This window comes from Pinus tabuliformis, chromosome 8 (assembly GCF_031772625.1).
Source record: "Pinus tabuliformis cultivar Carrire ecotype Pingquan chromosome 8, CPIR1, whole genome shotgun sequence".
NCBI classification, from domain to species: domain Eukaryota; kingdom Viridiplantae; phylum Streptophyta; class Pinopsida; order Pinales; family Pinaceae; genus Pinus; species Pinus tabuliformis.
Window position 1 is genome coordinate 912,057,454 of NC_142294.1, and position 12,290 is coordinate 912,069,743.

The 12,290-nt window shown below is 37.7% G+C and overlaps 1 protein-coding gene across 2 annotated transcripts in view; it reads left to right on the forward strand.

Annotated features, from left to right (window-relative positions):
• GRL (transcription activator) overlaps window positions 1-12,290 on the forward strand; it is a 380,056-nt gene that overhangs the window by 336,529 nt on the left and 31,237 nt on the right. For both annotated transcript variants that reach the window (XM_089373054.1, XM_089373053.1), the window contains 3 exons: window positions 11,243-11,368; window positions 11,485-11,624; window positions 11,712-11,808. In XM_089373054.1, coding sequence (XP_089229180.1) covers window positions 11,243-11,368; window positions 11,485-11,624; window positions 11,712-11,808 — 363 coding nt within the window. The remainder of the gene's footprint in view (window positions 1-11,242; window positions 11,369-11,484; window positions 11,625-11,711; window positions 11,809-12,290) is intronic.

A 12,290-nucleotide genomic window follows, 5' to 3' on the forward strand; every position in this document is an offset into this window, starting at 1 on the left:
TTCTAATCAGTAATTACTAAATCTATTGCCTCTTAATGGAACGCCTAAGGATCATTATAGATTATTTTACCCTCTTATTATGCTTTACCTTTAAACTATTCTTCTCAAGCCATGGATATTTCCTGAGGATGGTTTCTAATTCTCACACAACAACCTCATCCAATAGTTGTTTCATATAATTCATTAGAAAGAGAGGTCTAATGAACAGTCATTAGTAATTACAGAGTCCAATATTCTTTCAGAAAATCCCATGATTAACCGACTAATTTAGTGTGGATGCTTGATAGAAGATATGAATGAATGGTTTGCAAGAAAAGATCCTTAATCAACTTATGTGTTTAAACTTTAAACAGCAAGATGGTACATTTGCAAGGAAAAATTGAAATTGAAATTCGTATTTATGTGCGCTAAAGACCAAAATAGGTCAAGGGGCTGGTGACTACAAACAGTGATAACAGCCAAGCAAAAGAGGGATGCTTTTTAAAAATCATCCCTAAAAAATGACATGAGATGAATAGAGAGTCGAAAAGTAGCATGAAATGAAATGATGTAAACATAGCTAAGTTACCGGAAATGTCACTCCCAAAGCCCGGAAACGCCGTTTGGCATTTCAGAAACGGAAACGGGCACGATACGGCACAGAAATGGCACGTAAATGTTTCAGTTTTTTGGAAACGCGAGATCCTAATTTTGAAGCGTTTCCGTTTTTTGGAAATGCAGGATCCTATTTTTGAAACGTTTCGGGCATTTTTAAGGGTTTTGGATCTGTTTCCAGAGTTTACTGACTTCGATATGACCTTGAATGCCATGGCTCATATGAATTTGTTTGATGAGGAGGCAACAATAATTGCATCTTCAAGTGGACATGGCAGCAATGCTCCCACTCATGGAGAGGATCCAAATGATGATGTGAATCTTAATTACATGGATAAAAAACATATTTGATGATATGTAAATGTAAGTTATGATGACATTTTAAACTTTTGAACAATAGACATAGAATACCATAATATGTCATATGATAGTAGACTGCCAGTCATAGTTCAATTTTGTAATTTGTACTATGTAGTGTGTAGTTAGCATTATTAATTTTGGTGATGGTGTTGATGATTGAAATTGGAAACAAAAACTTGATGATATGTTGAATATTATAATAATCTCTAATGATGATGACAATGTTTAAGCTGAATTGATGATGATGATTTGTTTATGTGGAATTCATGATGATGATTATGTATTTTTAAATATAGAATCTATATTCTAAAAGATGAATGTTAATATGAACGCTTTATTTTGTCTCTCACACACACACACACACATATGCCGTTTCGTTGCCGTATCGTATCCATATTTTCTGAAAATTCATTGCATTCGTTTTAAACCCCGTTTCCATAGCCATTTTAGTACAACTTAGAAACATAGCAGTACAAGTAGGTTAGCCCAAGAAGGGAAATCATAGAAAGTAAAGGAGTGTCGATAAACAAATATAGCTTGAACCTTAGTGATCACATTTGCTGATGTTTTTTTTTGTCTCTTAAAAAGCACAAATTTCATTGAATCTTAGACAATGATGAATTTAACCGGGTAGAATTTTTCTGAAATAAAATATGAAAGAAAATGTTAATATTCATTTGTTCTTAAACTTTAAAAATTAAAAGAAAACATATATACCTATATCGATAGATAGACATACTTTTGAAAAATTTAATGATGTTTTAACATTAGTTTAGTATTAACATACTTTTAGGTTAACTTTGAAAATAAAAATAAAATGTTTTATTTTTTATATTTGAATATATGAAGTTATAATGAAATTTGTTTAACTATCTTTGCCAAACATTTTGGCGAATTTTGTCATTTCTTTACATTTGGGAACTTTATTTAAACTTCATCTATCCCCGAATTCAGACACAAACAGAAACCAGGGTACTTCCCTGAACTAAGATGCAATTGTCAGAAGGAGGAGGGAGTTAACCTTGGTCATCATCGAAATCATCCGAGAGAAATGTTATAAAAATGATTATAAACTTCTTGGCATAGTTCTGATGCTCTTCCAATAGCATAAGAATTTTCTCCAAATGTTGTACGTGCTCCTTCCAAGTTTTACTGCAAATTAAAATGTCATCAAAGAACACTAACACAAAATTCCTTATATATGGACAAAATAACTCGGTCATAGTAGCTTGGAATGTTGTTGGTGCATGGGTTAACCCAGTAAGCATTACCTTAAATTCATAGTGACCTTCATGTGTTCGGAACACAGTTTTTGGTATGTCTTCCAACTTTATTCTAATTTGGTAATACCCTAACCTTAAGTCCAATGTTGAGAAATATTTAGCGCCTTGTAGTTCATCCAACATTTCATTGATGAAGGGAACTGAGAACTTGTTTTTAATTGTTATTTTGTTTAGCCCTCGATAATCAATGCATAACCTGAAAGATCCATCTTTCTTCCGCACCAATACAACTGGAGCAACATACGGACTTTTACTTTTCGAGATGATGCCACACTTTAAAAGATCTTGGTTTAATCTCTCAATTTCCGTTTTTTTATGATGTGGGTATCAATACAGTTTGATGTTGATGGGGTTTGATCTTGCTTTGACTTGTATTGTATGCCCAATTTCTTTGTTAGGAGGCATTTTCATGGGCTGGTCTCGGAATACTTTTTCATGCTTCTAGATTAACTCTTGTACTTCTAGTGCTTCTTCGCTGATCAATTTTGAAGTTAACATTTCTAATTGGTGACATTATACTACATAGGCTAGTGCTCCTCTTCGAATCATTTTCATGATCTGGGATGATGATATGATTTGATTCTCAGGTGCTTGAAATCCATATAAACTGTACCTCTGCCGTTCCCATTTAAAGCTTATAAATTGCTTTTGATGGTTGGCAGAGTAAGTGCCTAGGGTTTGTACCCATTGGATACCTAAGACCACATCCACTCTTCCTAATGGTACAGTGTAGTCCAAAGATTCTAAATTAAAGTCTTGAATCTATAATTTGACTTTATGGCATTTCCCTGCCTTTTCAATTCTCTTACCGTCATTTACTGTAACCTTCATGTTGGGCATGGGAAACAAGACAATGTTGAGTCTCTTCACCATGGTTGAGTCCAAAAAATTGTGGGTGCTATCGGTATCGATCAGAACCATTGCATTGTTCTTCTTGATATGTCCTTTTAATTTTAATGTTTGGGGTTGTGATATACCTGTCATAGTCGATAATAATATTTTCGGAATGCTTTCGTCATCTAGTTCTGGAGGGAATTCTAGGGAATCTTTGACTTCTTCTACGTTTGATTCATCACTGTCTGAGTCATTAGTTGCTTTGCATTTATACAGGTTTTTGGTCTCTTTTCCTTTAGCACACGTATGTTTAGGGTCCCATTTTTTGCCATAGTGTTTTCATTTTCCCTCTTTCATCCTTTGCATTTCCATGTTCATTTTTTCTCCTTCACAAAGATGTGGTGGAACATATTTTGTGTTATCCGTGTTCGCCGATTGGGGAAATCTTCGTTTCGAATATACCCTTTCAGCCTTTGACCACAACATCTTGTCAAATTTCTTTTCAGCGACTTTTTCTTTTTGTCTTGGTGCTTCTATCAACGTAATGTCATGAAACTCAAGTTCTACTTGTAGATGGGGTTTAAGTCTCGAGGTGTATGATTGAATGAGATGAGTTTCTAATAATCCAGGTACTCTTGTTGCTAAAGTCTCCCATTCTCGAGTGTATTCATCCATGTTAGATTTTGGTAGCATCAGATGTGCTCTAGCCATGAAAATTGGTGGAGAGGCTGAGGCACATGAGTTCTGAAGAACGTAGAAGCCGTTTTCTGATATTCCACCCAGATTGTATTTTATTAAAATAATTAATATTTTTAATGGGGTTCCTAAGTCTAAACTTAGGAAAATTAAAATATTAATGGGTATTAATTAGAATATGGGTGAGATAGGAGTCGGATCAAGTCATGTTTTAATCTTAGCTGTTGGTTAGAGACTTAATCTCGACTATTGAAGTTTCAATGAGAAGAGTATAAGAAGGAGGCTTGTGGTTCATTTAAAAACACACACGGAGAGAACAAATTGATCTGGAGTTCGATTTCTGGGGCTAGGAAGCTGAGAAATTCGAATTAGGTGATCAGTTACAGCAGAGGGGCAGAGATAGTTCGGGAGTACTGACAGAGAGGCAGAGAGACTCTACTGGAGGCAGTGCAACAACTAAGAGGACTGGCGCTGGGCCAATCTGGGCCCATGTAGGCCTGACGCAGAGCCAAAAGGGCTAGTGCAGAAGCAGAAGCTGCCCTCCACGTAGAAAGCCGGAACTGTTAGAACAACCCGAAAGGTTGACGCAGAAGGCAAAAGAGACAACACAGGGCCTACACAGGGCCTACGCAGGGCTAGCGCAGAAGTAGAGGGGGTTAGCCAGTTTTGCTGCCGATCAATCAAAATCTGCCGGGGGAAGTGAGGTAAAACCCACTCAATTTTTCCGCCACTGTATTTCTCCGTCACTGGTTTGCCGGAAGGGAAACCAAGTTACCAACATTTGTATTCAAAATTACTGCTCAATAATAGAAAACCCTCAAAGCTGCTGCACCGGTTTTCCCGCAGTGGGTTTTCCCGGGGACTATTTTGTCCAAAAATAATTGTGTCCTATGTATCTTGTTCTTTGCTCAGTTTTTTGTTTCATGTAATCAAATATTAAAGTAGTGTAGGCTGCAGAAGTAATTTGCTTCAGTATTCAGAGAATAACTTGACTATGCATATTAAAATCAAGTAGGTGAAGTAGATTGAGATTTGCCGCAGTAGGGGTTCCTTGACGATTAGGAATTTTCACATGGTATCGAAGCATTGATTTTGAAACAGGAAGAGTAACTCCAACACTGAACAGAGCGGCCAAAAGCTGCACTTGGCAGTAATTCGAATCCCATTGAAGGGATTGTGCATTCCTTGCTAGGAAGTAGAGATTCCGAGGAAATCTCTCTCCGAGAGAGTCGACAAAGAGGTACGATTTCCAGTTCGTGAGTTTGCAGAGGTAGCGGGAGTGACATAGAGCATCAACACAGTGCTTGAAAGCTGTAGTTTCTGCCGACGCAGAAATCCATCGGAAAAAGAGCGAAGTCACATAGAAAGGGAATTGTCTCCTCAGAGAACTTCTCACCAAAAGTTCGAATTTCTCACTTGCTAGGCAGCAGTGCTGAGCAGGGACTAGAGGCGTCAGTTCGACAGTTTGGGTGAGATGGCATCACATGGTCTTAGAGATCAGGACAAGTTGGAAGGGGCTTCCAACTATGTCATATGGAAGACCAGAATCTTAGCTATTCTAGAGGAATACGATCTCGAAGCCTATGTCAAGAGTGTTGTGGCTGTTCTTGTTGACAATGATCAGAAGAGGAAGTACAAGGCCAAGCAGGGGAAAGCGAAGAGGTTCATACTTGATGGAGTTCGAGATCATGTGGTCTCACACTTGTAAGGAAAAGATACAACCCGAGAGATGTGGGAAGCTTTGTCTTCACTGTATGAAGGCTCTTCCGAACAACGGAAGATGTACCTAGAACAAAAGTTGCAGCAGACATTGATGTAGAAGGGAGAAGGGGTTAACTCCTATCTTCAACGTCTTCAGGACACTAGAGACTAGCTTGCTGTAGTGGGGTCTACTCCTCAGTCTACTGCGATGGTAAGGATGACCTTGAATGGAGTCTCGGATGAATGGCAAGTCTTCGTCCAAAGTATATTGGGTAGGAAAAGACTACCTTCATGGGAGGAGATGTGCGCAACTCTTCAACAGGAGGAATTAAGGAGGGACCTTGTAAAGGTCAACCTCAATGGAAGCAGTGGGAGTGGCACGAAGACCAAGGAGGAGGAGGAGAACGTAGCTCTAGCATCAAAGGGACAATAGAAGTAGAAGCGAAAGAAGGACATTTCGAAGGTGAAATGTTTTAGATGTGTTTCAGATGTGGCGAGATGGGCCACTTTGCATCCCAGTGCCCTTTGAAGCAAGGATAAGGATGAGAACGATGATCCTAAGGCTGCTCCATCAAAGATTGACGAAGATGAGTTTTCCATGAGTGCCCATGCATCTCCAGGAGGGAAATGGGGCGATATTGAGCTATAGTAGGGAAGACTACATATGGGTAGGATCCTTGAGGAGTCCACCTCTTGGATCAGTTCCTTACTACAAGAGCCCGAGATTCAGCAGTAGCGAGATGGACTTAGTGTCAAATGATGCAGTGGATTATTTGGAGGACAAATGCAGTAGCTTGAGACTAGAGACTGATCAACGCAGAGCAAGGTTAGCAACAGTGCAGGAGTCAGCAGCAGCGTAGAAGATTCAGAGGGTCAAAGACTAGAGCAGTCAGATTCCAACATTCATGGTAATATGCTGAACACAGTTAAGTTTAGTTAATTTTGGATGTTTTTCAGCTGCTTCTCTCAACATATGAGTTGCAGTATGAATGCAGTGTTAGCAGTGGCAATGCTGGCAGCATAGTAGATGCATCATTTGAGAGGGAGTTTTAGTATAGATGCGGTAGTAGTAGTGGCAGTGTCATGGGTAGCAGTACAGTTGTAGCAACAACACAGTGTTGGTGGGAGCAACACTGCAGAAAGGAGGTGCTTTAGAGACAGAGCAACATGCAGTTGGACATTGTTGCTAGAGCACATTCCTCGCTAAGAGGGAGTTTTAGTTTTTGGTAGCATCGAATGTGCTCTAGCCATTAAAATTGGTGGAGAGGCTAAGGCACATGAGTTCTAAAGAACCCAGAAACCGTTTGGTGAAATTCCACCCGGATTGTATTTTATTAAAATAATTAATATTTTTAATGGGGTTCCGATGTCTAAACTTAGGAAAATTGAAATATTAATGGGTATTAATCAAAATATGTGTGAGAATGATCTAAAATGCAGATCAAGTCATGTTTTAATCTTTGCTGTTGATTAGAGACTTAATCTCGACCGTGGAAGTCTCAACGAGAAAAGTATAAGGAGGCTTGGGGTTCATTTAGAAACACACATGGAGAAAATAGATTAACTTGGAGTTTGATTTTTGGGGCTAGGAAGTTGAGAAATTCGAACTAGGTGTTCAGTTGCAGCAGAGGGGCAGGGATAGTTCGAGAGCATTGACAGAGAGGTGGAGAGAAGCTACTGGAGGCAGTGCAACAACTATGAGGACTGGCGCTGGACCCACGCAGGCTTGATGTGGAGCCAGAAGGGCCAGCACATACGCAGAAGGTGCCCTCCACGCAAAAAGCCAGAACTGTCAGAACAGCCAAGAAGGTTGACGCAGAAGGCAAAAGAGACAACACAGAGTTGACGCAGAGCTTGTAAGGCTGACGTAGGGCTTTTGTAGGGCTACCGCAGAAGTGGCCGGGGTTAGCCAGTTTTGCTGCAGGATCAACCAGAATTTGTTGGGTGAAGTGAGGTAAAACTCACTTAGTTTTTCCGCCATTGTATTTCTCTGTCACTGGTTTGCCGGAAGGGCAACCAACATTTGTATTCAAAATTACTGCTTAATAATAGAAAACCCTCAGAGCTATTGCACCGGTTTTCCTGCATTAGGTTTTTCCGGGGACTATTTTGTCCAAAAATAACTGTGTCCTATGTATCTTGTTCTTTGCTCAGTTTTTTGTTTCATGTAATCAAATATTAAAGTAGTGTAGGCCGTAGAAGTACTTTGCTTCAGTATTCAGACTCCAGAGAATAACTTGATTATGCATATTAAAATCAAGTAGGTGAAGTAGATTTAGATTTGCTGCAGTAGGGGTTCCTTGAGGATTAGGAATTTTCACAATCCACATCTCCTTTTTGTCGCAATTTGGTGAGTGTTGAGAAGAACTCTTCTTCCTTGACACCTTGGAACCTTTTAAAGAACACATCCTTAAATATCCTCCAACTAATAGCAAGTGTCATCTTCTTCCACCACATATACCAATTATATGCTTCGCCTTCCATTTTCATGGAAACATGCCTGATCGTTTTGTCATTATTGTCAATATCGTAAATCTCAAAATATTCTTCTGCTTTATTGAGTCAAACAACGCTGCATTTTCCTTTAGCATCATATTTGGATAGCTCGATTTTTGCTCTTCGTTGATATGTCACTATTGGCAGAACGAAGAAGGGGTATTGATTTGAAAACGACATATTGGTGTATGGATTCCAAAGTTGCCTATTATCAAAATTCGTGTTACTATTTCCTTGATTAGGTGTGGAAGATGTCTTTGGGGACTCGGGTTTCTCATGTGCGTCTGATGATTTTGACGAATCTGGAGAATTGAGATGTTGCATAGCCTCATTATTTTGGAGTATTTGATTGAGTGTAATCTTCAGGATGGTACAAATACAACCCAACACCACCATTGCTTGATCCACCTTAACTAAAAGGTCTGCCTGATCCTTTTTGAATTCATTCTTGTTCTCCTCGAGCTGACTCAAGGTCTATTAGTCCTTTATTGAAATCGGTCATCAACATTGATGAAGCCATTGGGCGAGTATGAGGTGGAGTATACTTAGTGTAATTTTTTTTTTTTGAAATTGACCTAATTTGTTTATATCTCTATATATATATATAATTTTTTTTCTTTATTTTTTCTATTTTATAACTAAGTAAATATATATATTTTAATTAATTATTTTTAATTATAAGGTTTTTATACTATATAGTATAACTATATAGCTATAACCTTTTATGATAAACTTAAAAGGCACGAGGGGAAAGACTATGGAAAAAATTATGGTCGAGGGAAACGAAGGGTGTGGTGTTGACAATAGATAAAATGGTGTTGATACAACGAGCTAACGACGATGTGGACACAGCGGGCCAACAACGACGTTGATCGGATAGGGCAGAGAACAGAGTTGGTTATATGGTGGGGAAGGTAGCGATTTCACAGTGGGAATGGATAGCGTGAGGTGTACAGACAATGGATGGAAAGGAATTAGGCTGACGCACGAAGACAAGGATTCCGACAGTGTGAAAGAACGACATCATAATCTAAAGATGGCAGAGGACGAGGTCTGGACACGATTTCTTGCAGCAGATGACAGCCAAGGATCGACTGCTCTGATACCAAATGGAGCATGAAAACTCAGCTTAAATAGAAATCCATATTTATATATATATTTTATTAATAACTGAATGATGAATTAAAGAGTGAGAGGCCCTGGCTTAAATACACCCTTGGGTGCTGCTAATGATTACAACTAACTAATTTTTATATAACAAAGAAGGAACACCCTAAGAATCTGAAGATTCTTTTGGCTGCCTCTCAATCCCTTGATTAAATTAAGACTAAAGCATTCTGTGTAAAAATACCCTGCTATACTGGAGCTGGGGGGGAAGAAGAACTATTGATTGTAATTTGCATTCTGAATATCTGCCATTACAAAGCTCGTTAAATTATACATATTGATATGAATAATCATAACTTAATTATTGATAACTGATGACATATTATGAACATGATGTTGACAGCATAGAGCTTCTGTCATGCACATATGGTTATATCACGTTCTTAATTTTAAATACCAAACTATCCTCCATATTGTCAGTCCAAACCCAGTTTCATCTCTGCTCCAAGTTCTAACTCATTTCATTTAAGAGCTACAAAGCTTGTTAAGTTATGCATATAGATGTGAATAATCTTAACTTTATTATTTATAACTGATGACATATTATCAACATGTTGTTGATAGCATAGAACTTCTGTCATGCACATATGGTTATATACGACTTAATCTTAAATAACAATCTATCCTCCATATTGTCAGTCCAAACCCAGTTTCATCTCTGCTCCAATCTCTAACTCATTTCATTTAACAGCTAGATGCTATTAACTTAGACAATACAATGCAGAATAGATATCTGTATAGCAGTGAGAGACCAGCATAAAGCCTGCCATAAGTGGTTTTAGAAAGATGAATGAAACAAAAAATATTGTGCAGAATCTTATCTTGAGTTTTAATTGCATGCTTGTCAAGTTATGTGAAGAGATGGAGGAATTTTATGCAGACATTTTTCCTAAAAAATGAATGGTTTATGGCATCATATGGTTATGTATCAGCCCTACAAGGTCTAATCAGGTCTTGGGTCAATTGTCGTTCTGGTAAGGTCGCTTGGCTTTATCTGGGTGTCAACAGATACAGTTATAACTTTTCAATAAGACAATTTTGCAACAGTTTCTGAATGGATAAGCAAAGACTAAAAGCCAGATGGTGGGTTCACCTGAAATCTAGGGGCATCTTTTCATTAGATGGATTGATCAGGATCATATTTTTCATACCTCAAGCTCCAGCCCTGTGCAAGCAATACAAGAATTAGAGATTGTGTATATGGGAAAAACAAATTTCAGGCAAACGTAGGGCCTTAATCAGATAAGCACAGACATTGTTTTATCTTCTTGCTTATTACGTTAGCCTTTCTTGTAACAAGCAGCAGTCTAATATATTGATACACTCTATTGTCTCCTATATTCTGCCTTCTTAATCCCCTCCTGACATAAGCCGCCTTCCAACACATGATACTAATCTTGAAATCAATCAGGAAATGGGCATTGCAGAATAGTGATAAATTATCCCAACCAAAGTACCTTTATTATTTTATAAACATTTGATGGGGAATAGCTTAGTGCATTACATTTGTTAATGCAAGTTATGAATTTGAGTTAAACTTAGAATGAAAGGGAGATATTAACATGGCCTTTTGGTAAGGATGTCAGTCAGTAATTAGTGAAGGTTGGCATCTAAAACAAGAACACCATAGCTGTGTTATGCGATGTGTATGTTTCAGGAGGGTTCCAATTATGCTTCTTTTTAGCTTCAATTGATACACTCTATTGTCTCCTATATTCTGCCTTCTTAATCCCCTCCTGACATAAGCCGCCTTCCAACACATGATACTAATCTTGAAATCAATCAGGAAATGGGCATTGCAGAATAGTGATAAATTATCCCAACCAAAGTACCTTTATTATTTTATAAACATTTGATGGGGAATAGCTTAGTGCATTACATTTGTTAATGCAAGTTATGAATTTGAGTTAAACTTAGAATGAAAGGGAGATATTAACATGGCCTTTTGGTAAGGATGTCAGTCAGTAATTAGTGAAGGTTGGCATCTAAAACAAGAACACCATAGCTGTGTTATGCGATGTGTATGTTTCAGGAGGGTTCCAATTATGCTTCTTTTTAGCTTCAAGAATTGTATGCATTTTCTAATGTTCTCTTTTATTTCTTAAATGCAGTTTTTAAAAATAGGTCGGGATGCAGTGTCATATGTAGAGTCGCTTATAGAATCCATCATGGGAGGATTGGAAGGGCTTATCAATATTCTGGATTCTGAAAGTGGTTTTGGTTCCCTAGAATCCAAGGTTTGTTTAAAATATTTGATTCAACGAGAATTAGAAATCGTTTCTTGAAAAAGAGAGTTGTTAGTTTATGATTTTTGAACAAAAGTTTAATATCTTTCTCATCATGTCTCTGATAGCTCCTACCAGAGCAAGCAGCTATTCGCATGAATCATGCAGCCAAAGTTGCCATGCCTTCTACCAAGTCAATGAAGAACAGTTCAGATTTGCCTTTGCCAGGAAATGAGAGTGAACCTGCAAATAGAGATACCATTAAAATGTATGGATTGATGTCTGTTATTAGTTTATGTGAGTGTTTTGTATTAATTCTATATAGATTCTAAATGGTTTATCAATGAAATTTCAGGTTGGAGGCTGCAGTGCAAAGGTTGACAAGTCTCTGCTCAGTGTTGAATGAAATGGAACCAATATGTATTCTGAACCATGTCTTTGTTCTAAGAGAGGTAAAAGTCAGATTCCTATTGTTGACATTAAAATGAATGTGTGATTTACTACACCACATTGGCTTGTTTGTCTTTGTTTAATTTTTTAGTGGTTATATCTAGGTTGCTTTTTGTTGCAATACCTGAAACAAGGAATAACTGAAGTTTCAAAATGCTCTGAAATTGGGAAATTATAAGGAACAGGTTTTGTCTAAGTTATCTGACAGGGTTGACAAGGATAATAAGATAGATAATTTTCTATTAATGTCTGCCGATGGTCCACAATAGTAAATCATTTGGACTCAAATGCACATCCAGTGTAAGTACAACAGTGGGAGTGCCAAAGCATCTCCTATTGCTACTCTTGCAAAAGCAGAAGGTGAAATACAATTCTAGACAATTTACAAAATTATTAGATAGAGTTTATAAAATAAAAGTTGATCCTAAATTTTCAATACCAGTAAGAAATAACCATCATTAATTAGATCTACATTTAGGAATTA